The sequence below is a fragment of the Rhincodon typus genome, chromosome 39 (assembly GCF_021869965.1).
Source record: "Rhincodon typus isolate 14 chromosome 39, sRhiTyp1.1, whole genome shotgun sequence".
Classification (NCBI taxonomy): Eukaryota; Metazoa; Chordata; class Chondrichthyes; order Orectolobiformes; family Rhincodontidae; genus Rhincodon; species Rhincodon typus.
Genome location: NC_063370.1, coordinates 15,107,207 through 15,121,349, shown reverse-complemented (window position 1 = coordinate 15,121,349; position 14,143 = coordinate 15,107,207). Strand labels below are relative to the sequence as shown.

Genomic DNA, 14,143 nt, shown 5'->3' with positions numbered 1-14,143 from the left:
ATTGACTTGTGAACTGATTCAGATATGGAATACATTCGCAGCCTAGGGACTGCCTGAATTTATCATCCTCACAATTCATAATACTTCCAAGTTTTATCTTATCTACAAATCCTGAAATTCTACCCTGCACTTCCTTGAGATCATGAATATAGATTCAAAAAAAGCAGTAATCCTAATGCTGGTCCCCGGGATACTCCATTATATTACTGTCTCCAATCCAACAAACAATTCCTCACCAGTATTCTGCCTCTTGTCACTTAGCAAACTTGTTATGCATTCTGCTGCTTGTACTGCAGGGTTTCAGCTTTGTTAACAAGTCTGCTAAACGAAAATAATTTTGCAAGTCCATATGCACCATGCCAACTGTATTACTTTCATCAACCCATGCTGCTCCTCAACAAAGATAAAGACACATTAAACCAATGAAATCTCTACCACAGGTAAAATTGTACCACAGGTCAGCAAGATCATAAAACAAATGAAACATTTTATTTCTACACGGTTGGAACTGACAAATAATGAAGTAAGCTGTATGAAACCTTTGGTTAGACCGTACTTATATCACCACATGCAGTTCAGATGCCATGTTAACAACAATGAGGCACACTAAAGAGGATGCAGAGCAGATTGACAAGGATGATAACAGAAATGAATGAGTTGACATATCAGAAAGGATCGACAAATTGCGTCTTTTTTTTCCTGAAAAAAAGGTAGTGAAAGATTGACCAAACAGAGATCGTGAAGATTGCGAAAGGTTTTGATGGAATGGATATATAGGGAACGCTTTTGACAGTGATGGTACAGACATGCAGATGGAAGATCATTTCAAGGTTGAATGCCGCAAGATTGCAAACAGTCTGCTTCAGACTCATATAGCTGCGAGAAAAGAAGATAGAGTCAATGGTAAGGGAGTGTAGTTTTGTAGCTGGTTCAACATTTAACTGGAGAAAATTTCCACTCATCCAATATTGGATGTCTAACAAGTTGTCTGATAAATTAAGGACAGGAACAATCTTTCACAAACCTTAGTCTTCATTCTGTCAAGGAATCATTGAAAGAAAATCAGTTTAAGTTTTTATCTAATGTGACCATTGACTGCAATCATTGTGTACCTCCAGTGAAAATTCCCAAATGGAAGACTATGGAGTATTACCACGTACTAATTTAAAAGATAGTCATCAGGTTACTTTGGAGGTAATGCTGTGTTTTCAGATAAGGCGGTCAAGGGACTTCATGCAGCTGAGAAATAGGAGGGGACCAAGGATAGTTACTTAAGGTCACCAGAGGTAATGCTGACTTAACACTTTGCCCCAGATTTCTATATTTGCAATCTCGTTTAAAAACAAAATCAGCAGGGAAGTCTTACTGAGTGTGGTCCATCAATGACTTTGACAATGTCTTTCACATGAATATTGTTTTGCTCAGAGTCCAAGGCCACAGCAAAGCGATTATCCTTCTTCCGAGTTATTGCCTGATGCCGTACAGTAATGACCTTTCCATACATATTAAGAACCTACAAAAGGTGAATATTAAATGATTAAACAGTTTGCATTTCTCAGCCCAAGCAGAAGAGGAATAGCTTTCTATCTGCATTGTTGAAGGATAAAGTTTATCTTTTGCAAATGTCTTATGAAAAATAAGCAAAATAAGAGGCGATGTAAGATTGAGAAAGTTCACAAAAAGTCTGTAATCAAAGGGAATTTTAGTTAGAAGTATTTTTAATTGGTTTGTTTCTATTTTACCAATCCAATAAGCTAAAAAGCAGACAAAAATCCAAACTCATGTAAGCAGTCATGTTAAATGATTGCTCCTTAAAGGAACATACATTACAAGAATTGGATTATCTTGCATTCCTTCAGTTATCTTATTTGTAACCGATATAAGGTAATATTGGCAAAGTGCATTCATTCATAAATGCCGCATTTAATTGCCACTACAGACCACCAAAAATGTTCTAAACAGTAACAATGCAATTAAGACCATCACAGTGGCACTTCACTCAATGATTTGCAACCTGGACTTCCAAGACTACTTCTGTTCACTGTTTCCCTATTTTGCAACTGGAGCTCCCACTCTATGTTCTAACTGCTCTGACACAGGAAAAGGAGACAAAGATGCACTTATCATATCTGGGTCAATTATCAAATCAGGTAACCGACAAAGATCTAAATAAAAACCAAAAGGACTGCGGATGCTGTAAATCAGGAACAAAAACAAAGTTGCCGGAAAAGCTCAGCAGGTCTGGCAGCATCTGTGGAGGAGAAAACAGAGTTAACGTTTCGGGTCCGGTGACCCTTCCTCAGAACTCAATGATCTGTAAGGCTGGCAGTTTGATTAAAAGGACAGCTTCTCACACACGGCTCAATAATTTATGATCAAATAATCAATAAAAGTTACACATCTGCACAAGCAAGGTACAACCAAGGGTAGCTGAACAAAGTTGTGACAAGGACATCGTTGGGAAGCGATGAAGTAATAGTACGCTGGACTGCTAATCCCAAACATGATTCGAATTCCACCTTCGCAGATTATGAAACGTGAAACCAATTTTAAAAAAAAGTCTAGAATAAAAATTTAGCCTAATGGCAAGTTTGTAACCATCAGCAATTGTTGTGAAAACCCATCTGGTTCACTAAAGTCCTTAGGGAAGGAAATCTGCCGACCTTACCTATCTGGCCTATATGTGATTCCAGCCCCACAACCCTCTTGGTGATAAAGCCAATCTTGCCAGCAATGCCCACATCTCAAACAAATTTTTTTAACATGGTAGTGGCCACTGGGGAAACAATAAGCTCATACATGAGTTGGTTTTATCACATTTTCAGCTCCCAAAGTTCTAAGCTCTGGAATTCCCTCTCTGGCCCTCTCCTCCATTAACAAACACTGTAAAACCTGTATCTGTAACCAAGCTTTCTATCACCTGTCCTAAAAGCTCCCTAAATGGTCCAAGTGTCAATTTATTTTTGATAAAACACCATCAGGCACCTTGGGACATTTTATTACACATAAAATGAGTTAGATGCTGGCACCTGGAATTCTGGTTTGAAATCAACACAAACTGAATGAGATTGGCAATTATGTTGGCAATTGGAATTATGTTGGCAATTATATGAAATGAAGTTGTTAGCTCTACCCTAATCCTCATGGACATGGGACCACCATAATAACTACTCCCAATTTTAAATCTTGATCAGAAATACCATTGGAAAAGTGGAAAATTTCAAGCTGGACACGGGGGATTTCAAGGGCACTTTCCTGCTGTACAGTTCAGACAAGGCACTTGTCAATACACACATTCAGAAGCAACATTTCAGGACTGAGCAAAGAGTGTTTAATTTTGACACATAGGTGACAAGGAGAAGACATGTTAAAAGTATTCCAGATTGTGGTTTAAAAATTCAGAAAATATGTTACAATTTCAGATTAATTGATAAATCTAATGGTCATGAAGATGCATTCAAATTCCTATGGTTCCAAAATAGACACTGAATACACAGTCTATTTAAGTTGGAGCAAACTCTAATAAACAATATTTTAGTTAATACATCTCAAGAGGAATCAAATGTCATACCTGGAACGTCTCCCTCTCCAGCCGGACAATGACTCCCATAGTCTGTGGATCAAGTTGGACCAGTTCACCCCACTCATGCTGACCTCCAGCATCAACTCCAGATGCAGTCTCTGAGCATAGCTGCAAATCCCTTGGGAGCACTTTCAGCTGAAATACAATAGGATTTCTTAAGATTTCAAACACCGTCAAAATTGCATCACCAAAGCTTGCAAACATTGCATCATGACTTGTAACAGAATAATTTAAAACCAAAAAAAAGTCAGTTAGCCAGGGCAGGGGCAATGGAGGACCAACAAGCTTCCCAGTGCATCTAGCTTGGGGAAAGAAAAGTTTAAAATTCCAACAGGATTCCTCTTCATGATGGTCATCTAATGACCCCTGCAGGAAAGTGCAAGGCAGTGACAGGATCAGGCTCAGATATTCTGCTACACTACAACTCCTACCATTGACTGGAAAGGCTTCAGCAACAATCATGCATGGACATTTGGCCCGCACGGCAAAGGCCGTCACATGCACAACTGATGCCTTTCTGGTTGGCCTATGTTACACAAATTCCAATCCCTGCACAGCCTAGCTAGTTCATGTTAGTCTCAGAGTCACTGTCTTGAGTCCCACATTCCTAATTTTTTTTTAAATGTATGCTTTATTTTACATTCAAAACGCTGAACAATTGTCATGAGTAAAGTTCCTTCTTGCAGGTGCAAGAATTGAAAATGATGAATAGGAGCTTCCTGGAACAGCCCATTTACCAAAGAATCTATTCATTTGCAGAAAATAGCAAGCATCAATAAATAATGCAAAATGAAGCAAAGCTCTACATTTTGATACTTTGCAAAGCCTTTGTGATAGCACCTGCAAAAAATGGTATTAAAAAGCAATCCTCCAATGTATTTCTGATGAGAATAGTAATAACGATGACTGGCAAATGAACAGAACGTTTGGGGAACAGTCAATCCCAACATGATGTTGTTCAAATTTAATCAGAATTAACACATTGCAAAACTTATTTTAGGTTGTTAAATGCAAATAATGAAGAGTTAACATGTATACTTGTGTGAAAGTTGAGTTTGAGATCAAACATTAAACCAAACAAAGAGTGGATGAATTTATGTGCGGGGTTAAATTCACTCCACTCTTTAGGAACTGCCAATAACGACAGTCTCCACAGTTGCTGGCCATGGTCCAGAATTCTGAAGGAAATGCTGTCCAGAGCTTTCTATTTTAGACAGTTTGAATGAGAAACAGCAATTGTAAAACAGACTCATTGGACTGTTCCAGCCATGAAGTATACAAAATATAAGAGCTTCTGGGCCAAAATAGGGGTGATTTACACATGAGATTGACTATTACTAGAATATATAGCGTAAATGACACCAGCTGCTCTCAGGAGTACTCAACCAGGGACTTGGGTTCGATTTCAGCATTGGGTGACTGACTGCGTGGAGTTTACATGCTCTCATGTCTGTGTGGTTCCCGCCAGAGCTCCAGTTTCTTCACACAGTCCAATGCCGTGCGGGTTAGGTAGATTAGTCATGCTAAGTTGTCCCGTAGTGTCCAGCGATGTACAGACTAGGTGGGTCAGCCATGGTAAATGCTGGATTTTGGGTGGTAGGTCTGGGTGGGATGCTTTTCATAGGGTTGGAGCAGGCCCTATGGGCTGAATGGCCTCTTTCTGCACAGTAGGGATTCTATAACAGCAATTATCATTTTCTGAAACTGAATGCTTCTGTGCAAGTGCATTAACTTGGTCTTATAGTGTTGCTGTACACTTAAAATGCAGCCTGGTCAAGACACTATGGGTAGCTAACACCTCAATGAAACTGTATCCCATTAAAGGTGCAATTTCAAAATCAAAGGAAAAAAATATGGATGGCCAGAAGAAAAGGCTTCTCCAAAAACAGTAGCAAACTCAATGTTTAGGAATTCCCAATGAACAAACAATGATTTCTTGACAAGCCCACAATAATGAGCCAGTGAACATTCTGTCCTCATCAAGTTAGAAGTCTCACAACATCAGGTTATAATCCAACAGGTTTATTTGAAATCACAAGCTTTCGGACTGCTGCTCCTTCACCTGGTGAAGTGTAGGATCTTCAGACTTCACCTGACGAAGAGGCAGCCCTCTGAAAGCTTGGGATTTCAAATAAACCTGTTGGACTATAACCTGATGTTGTGGGACTTGACTTTTTCCAAACCAGTCCAACACTGGCACCTCCACATCATGTCCTCATCAAGTGAGGAACCAAGGCAAAAACCAAAATATATCAAGGATCGAAGAGGGAGACTTTCCATATGGCTTATACTAATAGAAGTGAAATATTCAACTTTCACAAAATAAAAACACCATTTGATACGAAAATAGCATTTTGGTCCTTAAAGGTTCATCCCTCAGTGCCACAATAACCATTATTCATCATCTTATAATAATCCACGTAGCTTTTCTTCAGTAATACAAGTCGTTAAAGAGCATCCAAACATTTAAAAAGATAAAAGGTAAAGGTAAAGTCGTCATAGTATTACCAGACCATAGGGCTGTATTGATTAGAGAGGAGATGACTGGTCGTGCTTTAACCAGAGGATCACCACAATTCACCTCAGGTGAGGGAAGAGTTTTAGAAGAAAAATCTTTCACGGTAACTTCAGCTGGTGTAGGAATTGAGCCCATGCTGTTGATGGCACTCCAAATTACAAACCAGCTGTCAGCTAAATTAGGGAGATTATGCTTTAGTTACACAGGACATTGAGATTGTATAGTATTGTTTCTGGAACTGGTTTCCATATTTAAGGAAAGATCCAGAACCAGGGGTCACAGCGTGAGAATGTGGGGTCGACAATTTAGGACGGAGGTGAGGAGATAGTTCTTCACCCAAAGAGTGGTAAGCCTGTGGAATTCATAACCACACGAAGTAGTTGATGCCAAAACATTGAATGCATTCAAGAAGCGACTAGTCATAGCACTTGGGGCAAATGGGATCAAAGGTTCTGGGGAGAAAGCAGCATTAGGCTATTGAGTTGGACGATCAGCCATGATCACAAAGAATGGCAGAACGGGCTTGAAGAGCCAAATGGCCTCCTCCAGCTCCTATCTTGTATGTTTCTATATATAGGAACCAATTCAAAGAAGGCTTACTAAGCTAAAATCTGTAATAGGCAAGTTATCATATGAGGAAAGGTTGAGATTGCATCTGCTCAAGTTTAGAAGAGTAAGAGAGGTCTGACTGAAACACACAAGATTCAGAGGGGTCTTTAAATGGTGAACATGGAAAGAATATTTTCTCTTGTCGGAAAATCTAGAGCTAGGGTGACTTTTTAAGTAAATGGCCGTCCATGCAAGGGAATGAGAATAATTTTCTTCTCTCAGAGGGTCATGAGTTTTTGGAACTCTTCCTCAAACCGTAGCCTAAGCAGAGATTTTGAATATTTTAAGGCAGAGGTGGACAAATTCTTGATGGTTTCTGGAGGTAGGTGGGATTGTGAAGTATTCAGATCAGCCATGATTTTACTGAATGGCAGAGGCCAACTCCAGCTCCTAATTCATATAATTATCTAATCCTTCACACTGCATCCTACTATTTACAAATGTTATATAATGCTTTGGCAAGACCATACTTGAATCACCGTGTTCAGTTTTGACGTTTCCAACTGCAGACGTAAGTACGTAAGAAAAAGAAAGAGTAGATGACCATTTGGCCCATCGAGCCTGCTGTGCTATGCTAATAAGATTACGGTTGATCTTCAGCTTCAACTCCAATTTCCCGAGCGACCTAAAATCTGTCTTTTCACAACTCTGAAGTAAAGAATTCTAAAGAATTCTCTGTCTGAAGAAATTTCTCCCCACCTTGGCTCCAACTGAGCAGCCCCTTACCTTGAGGCTGTGCCCTGACATTTCAGGCCAGCCAGGAGAAAAATGTCAGTCTCTATCAGTAATCCTTCTTGGGCAATCTCCCTAGATAGGGGATGACTTGCTTCCACTCCAGTTCAATGAGTTCAGAAATGGCTGATAAAGTCCAATGTACAATCTGCAGACTGTCAAGTGGGCTAAGTAGTTTTGAGAGGTCAGGCAAATGAGTTGTTGGAAGATTTGTGTGCCCTCTCCAACAGGATCACAGAATCACATAGTACAGAAGAAGCTCAATGGCCTATTGAGTCTGCCCCAACAAAAGCTACTCTACTATTTTGCCTTTCTTGGCTCCCAATGTGTTTGGTATCGCCCCCCACAACTGAATGAACTTTCTCTATTTTGCTCGGTCACAAACAAAAGCTCCCATGAATTGGCAGGATTGTTTGATGTCTTCAGGGATTCTATAAAGACATTCCGAGATGTTTCCAATTAACTTCCTACTAAAACGAAGATTCAAGTAGAGTGGTTGTTTTAGGCATCTGGGAGTCAGGCATATCAACATACTGAAGAAGGGTCACAGAACTCAATGTTAACTTTGCTTTCTCTCTACAGATATTGCCATACCTGCTGAGCTCTCCAGCAATTTCTGTTTTTGTTGCAGATTTCCAGCATCTATATTTCTTTATCTTATACAATTTGGACAGTACCCTTGCCACGTTTACTTCCAAGTGTTTTACTTTAGAATACATATCCTTTAAAACATTACCTCATGCATTGTTAGATCCGAAAAAAGAATGACAAAATTCTCTTCCACTCGCACAATCAGTCCTGTATCTCCTTCATATCGCCCTGCTATCACCTTCACATGGTCTCCCATTTTGAAGTATTTGCGTAATTCATGAGCTGGAAATTCTAAAGGATCCTGCAAACAAACAGATATTAAATGGAGTCATATTCATCATCAATCAATTGATCAACTTAGACCTAGACAACGGTGAGATTTTAAATCTTTCTAACAAACAAACTAACTTTTCTTTGCTTGGCAATTCAGAAGTTGAGTATTGTTGAAAAGAAGATGAAATACTGTCAAAGCTTTTCACTTTGCACTCGTCAGGACAGATTCAAGAATGCCAAATTACAAAGGAAGCAACAATTTGTTCTACATAAGAAAAGGGGTCAGCTCAGTTGGTGAGTCTGCTCTGATTGGCCAAGGTGTTACCACGGAGAATGGACCATGGAACCGGTATCCCTGAAGATTGTTTAATTCAATAAAATGGCTGGAGATGTTTCGTTTTCCCGCGGAAGACAGATCACTGTATGAATATTCGTAATTTTTAGCAAGTATAAAAGTGTGCCTAACTAACAATTGTAAATTGGTTGTTAGTGCAACTCATAGCACACAAAGTGCTGTCCAATCATAAGATCACGATTAATGTTACAAATTATATTCCAAGCATGATCAGTACTCTACCCGTTGCAAACAGTTGGAGGGGCATCCTGTTCAATATAATGACAGAGTCATCATGGACATATGGTCTACGTATTGTCACCTCAACAGCAACGATATTTTTCGTTAAACTGAGATGCATTCTTTCATTTGTTAGAAAGCTGAAGTTTAGTTCCTGTTTTTTCTTCTCAATGTCCTCCCTTTTCCCTAATACACACCTTTTAATACTCCACAATAACAGCCAGGATCCATGCACGAGTCTCAACAGTGAACAGTAGTTTACAGAATGAAAAGGGCAGCACAGCTGAACCCAAACTTGGCCTCACCCAGTGTCTGCACAGTCACACTTCTAGCAGGAGCTGCATCACAATCCATTCTTGTTTTACTGGTTAACAGCTGATTAGATCTCTCGCAAGAGTGGATTCTCCCCTTAGATTTGTAAATGGTAAGGTGTTACGAAGTTGTGCAGAGTAATTGTGAATTGGGAGGCAGGAAGCTAGAAGTTGTTTGTAAAAAAAAAATGATAAGGGAGAAGAGTGCATGGTTCCTTTAAGATGTAAAATGCTTTTCTAAGCTTAGAGATTTATATTTAAAAATTGTCTGTGTGTAAGCTGAAGATGTGCAGACAGTTCTGAAATTGAAATGTGTATCAATTGACTGTGTGATTGGAATCCTTAGGCTTGTTTTGATGTTTTGGCAACTAGATGGAATCAATTAATCTAAACCAAGCACTTAGCGAATGAAAGCCAATTGAATTTAAATCTGATGGTTTTGACAACCTCGGACCAATGTTATTGTAAGAAAAGTAATATGTCATCCAAGGTATACAAGTAGACGGTTTTTGAAAATCTGTGTGAGAGCGAACGGCCATCTGAGAAATAAGCATTTAGCTCTCACAAGAAATCGCTAAATTCTCTAAGAAAGCACCATCTATTCATAAAAGGTACCATGGCTCTTCTAGCTAAGAGTCCTCACAGAAGACTTCACAGAGAAAACATCCCTGACAGCCGGGTCAGTGGAAGAAAGGCGTTTATGACTTGAGAACAGAAGAAAGGCACTTGGACTTTGAGAGACTAAGTTTTAATTTATTTTCTTATTGCTTGGGTTTATATAAATGGGACTTGTGTTTATTGGAACAACATTCCAGTAGAATTTAGTTCAGTTAGGGAATAGTTAATAGTTAAGGAAGAATTGTTCAGTTTGTTAGTAATTATGTTAATTTTTTCACTGCTAGGGTTAAATAAATAAATAAATTCACTTACAAAGTGAATATCAGATTTTCTTTCATTTAACATCCCCTTTTCCATAATTCAGGTCATAACTTACTTCAGGACTAGTTTTAAATTAACAGGTGATTAAACATGCTAGATTTGTTTAAATTGGCTTTGGCTGCTATAGCAAGTGAACAGATATCAGATGGAAACAACCAAAAATCATGTGCAACGGATTGAAAACCTTTCCTTACTGACCAGTAGAGATGATTTGATTCTCAAACTATATTCCTCCATACCTTCAGATCTTCATGTTTGGGTAAAATTGTGATCTTGTTGCCCTCCACACTCAAGATTTTACCCTGCAGGTTTATCAATTCACCTTCGCAAACTTCTACATTATCTCCAGGTTGCAGGTTGTGTTCTCTTTCTTTGCCTGGAAAAAGAGACAAAACATCATACTTAAGAGTCAATCAAGAGCACAAGAAGTCAAACAGCCGAAGTATATTATCTCGGATATCCCAATTCTTCATTACAGCACCCAACTCCATTTTTAACATCGAAATGTCACCTCCCATTTGGTTGATAATGCCAAATATTTCTAATATCAATTTCCACGTTACTTTTCATTAGTTTAAATTTCTATATTTCTGTAATATGCTAGCTTTACATGATTAAAGCTATATTAAATAAGAACGAACATATTATTCCCATTAGTACTACGTACTCAACCTCTAGGCACTGTTTGAAAGGATTGTCAAGTTAAACAATTACCCGCAGTATTACAAAGGCCCATAAAAACACAACACAAACAACACTTCCATAGACAGTTGGTAAAATGTTCTTTAAATTTCTGTAGCAGTAAATATGGGCACCAACATACCTTTTACAGCACTTACAAAATGATTTTTTTTTAAAATGGCAGTTGTAGTCGGATTTTTTGAATTCCTGCCCATCTCCTTCAACTATCAAGTTGGGATAATACATTTCCATTGCAACTAAATGTCCTTGAGAACTTTTATGACTTAGCCATTCTCCACATATACTGCTGATGAGTGTTCTCTGACTGTATGACTGTAAGTCATATTGCTATATTGCTGAGCCCAGTTTTGCCCCGCACTCACTAGCATGGGTCAGCAGTTCCAAGAACAGGACAGGAAACTGCATTTAATTTTCAATCTTTCTAACCCAAAGGCACCAAGGCTAATAATTTTACAAATTCAACTAGGAACAGTGAACCAGACACACATTACCAGACTGAGCACTACACATGCAAATGTAGGAATGCGGGGAAACCAAATTAGAAATCACTTTGAGGCAACAAAATACAAACATGTCGGTCTAAAGCTCTGAAGCGAACAGCTGATTTCTCTCTTGCACAAAACAAGTACCTGTTGATTCAGTCACAACCTCCAGGTCAATGCCCTCTGGTTGGTCCTCAAACTTTTCAAGCTCAGAAAGTGTGGGTTTCACTCCTTCAGTAATCTGTAACATGCAAAGAGTCACTCCAGTTATTCCAAGAAATACAAACCATTGGAGAAATAAGACTGAAGGCTCGAGGTGCCTTGATGCTTGATCACACGGTAGAGTGGCCACACACTGGGTTCTACTCTGAACCAGAATGCCACAGCAAAGTAAAAGGTTTTCCCAAACAGTAAATTTCCAAAGGCAAGGACATTCATCCCACACACATCCCAGCATCTGAATCAGACAGGAATTGGTGAAAGTGTAGGAGCACACCCAACTAGCACCCTGGTGACAAAAAAGAACAAATACACTATGATAAAACTTCTGCAAAATTCTATTTAGAAGACAGAATTTCACCTAATGCTTAACATTGCAAGAATAAATTCAATCAATTTAATCAGAGATTAAACATCTTATTATCTAAATTCTATACTCTACCTGATTTTCAAAACCAACCCTTCCTGACAGGTGGCATGAAAGTAAAGAAATGCAGGCCACATAAACTGAAGTATCCAGATGTACCAGGTAAATGAGGCTTACCTTTGAGTGCACAAAATGTGTGATGAGACAGGTGGTGGAGTTAATGGATTGGGAAAGCAGAGAGAGAGTGAGAGAGAGAGAGAGTGAGAGAGAGAGAGAGAGAGCGCGAGAGCGCGCGAGAGAGAGAGAGAGAGAGAGAGCGCGAGAGCGCGCGAGAGAGAGAGAGAGAGAGAGCGCGAGAGCGCGCGAGAGAGAGAGAGAGAGAGAGAGATAGAGAGAGAGAGAGAGAGATGGACCTTATCCACCGTATCACTATTACATACTTTGTAGAGACTAGAAGATCTCCTATGTTGCTCATGGTGTGTCAGAAGATACGTAAAACATCAGGTTGTAGACTTGCTCGCCAAACCAGCGCGTTTGATTGCAGACGTTTTGTCACCCTATTCGGTAACATCGTCAGTGCGGCTCCAGTGAAGCAAGTCTATAACTTCATCCACAACCCAAGCTACAAATCTTCTCAAAAACTTTAAATAAGTAAAACAAAACGTGGCAGAAAAGGTGTTGCAATTTCAGCAGCAAGGAGCATGACATTTACAGGACATTCCTGCTGTATCAAAGACCATTGCTAAAGCATTTAAAATTGTGACAGAACTGCGTTAACATCCATCAAAGATTGGGAAAATAGCTTGTTTCATGTCAGGTAGCTTTTGTTTTAGATAATATAGTTTCATGCATTTTTCAATTACACTGCTAACTGTGCATCAATGCAAAAACAGTCAAGTTTCAATTAATCATCCACACGATATGTGCAAAGCAAGTAGTCACCACAGGAAGTAAGCGGCTTTGGAAAACTTTGAAACGTGCACGTCAAAAACATAATTCCAAGCCACACTACTACAAAAGATCCCAGTGGATGCATTACTTACCACTGCAGACATGGCAAAACTTTTGAACAAGAATCCTTTTCTGCTATAGCGGTTGCCCTCGAATATAAGAAAGTCTCCATCTGTGGTCACGTCTCCACCCAGCGATCTGTGAAATTTACAATTTCAATTCAAACAAATCAATTAGACATCAAATAGAATGCAACAAACTTAATAAGGTTGCAAAATCTAAATAGTGCTCAGGTTCATAGAATCCCTACAATGTGGAAGCAGGCCATTCAGCCCATCTAGACCATACTGCCCTTCTGAAGAGCATCCCACCAAAGACCTATCCCTCTCTACCTTATCCCTGAAACCCTAGTTCCACCTAGTCTGCACATCCCTGGACACTGTGGGAAATTTAGCAAGGCCAATCACCTAACCTGCACATCTTTGGATGGTGAGGAAACCAGAGCACCCAGAGGAAACGCAGGCACGGGGAGAATGTGCAAAATCCATACAAAGTTGTGCGAGGGTGGAACTGAACCCAGATCTCTGGTATTGTGAGGCACAGAGCTAACCACTAAGCCACCATGCCGCCCTATCATTCTGTATGATCTTAAATTTAACTATTGCTTTGATTAGATAATAAGCATCTCAAATAACTAAATAATAAGAATGCCACTGAAGACCTGTCATTAAATGACAATGCAAAAGTGAAGGCTGAAGCATTAGCATTCACCTAAGGTCAGAAGTGCTGAGTGGATGAACTATCTCAGTGTCCTCCTGAAGTTCCAATATTACAGACGTCAGTCTCCAGCTAATTCTATTTATTTCTATTTGATAACATTTGATGGCTGAAGGCACTGGATGCTACAAAGGCAATGGGCCCTCAACAACATTCAGTGACTATACTGGAAGTGCATGTTTCAAAACTAGCTGTGCCCCTGGTTAAGAGATAGTAAGAACTGCCAATGCTGGAGCCAGAGATAACACAGTGCGGAGCTTTTTTTTGCAGAATTCAGAACAGTGGGAATGGATATTAGGGCAGTTGTATGCTCCTCCTGTAGAATGTGGGAGGTAAGGGTCACCACTAGTGTCCCCACTGACTTCATCTGCGGGAAGTGCACCCAACTCCAGCTCCTCGGAAACCGCGTTAGGGAACTGGAGCTGGAGCTGGATGAACTTCGGATCATTCGGGAGGCTGAGGGGGTAATTGAGAGGAGTTACAGGGAGGTAGTCACACCTCAGGTACAGGAAAAA

At 39.7% G+C, this 14,143-nt stretch overlaps 1 protein-coding gene across 2 annotated transcripts in view; it reads right to left on the bottom strand.

Moving 5' to 3' along the window:
• The window catches only part of supt5h (SPT5 homolog, DSIF elongation factor subunit), an 81,989-nt gene that overhangs the window by 19,132 nt on the left and 48,714 nt on the right, over positions 1-14,143 (bottom strand). For both annotated transcript variants that reach the window (XM_020512018.2, XM_048618311.1), the window contains exons 14-19: positions 12,944-13,049; positions 11,462-11,555; positions 10,370-10,506; positions 8,179-8,334; positions 3,572-3,718; positions 1,367-1,513 (exon numbers count right to left, since the gene is read on the bottom strand). In XM_020512018.2, the coding sequence (XP_020367607.1) occupies positions 1,367-1,513; positions 3,572-3,718; positions 8,179-8,334; positions 10,370-10,506; positions 11,462-11,555; positions 12,944-13,049 (787 nt within the window). The remainder of the gene's footprint in view (positions 1-1,366; positions 1,514-3,571; positions 3,719-8,178; positions 8,335-10,369; positions 10,507-11,461; positions 11,556-12,943; positions 13,050-14,143) is intronic.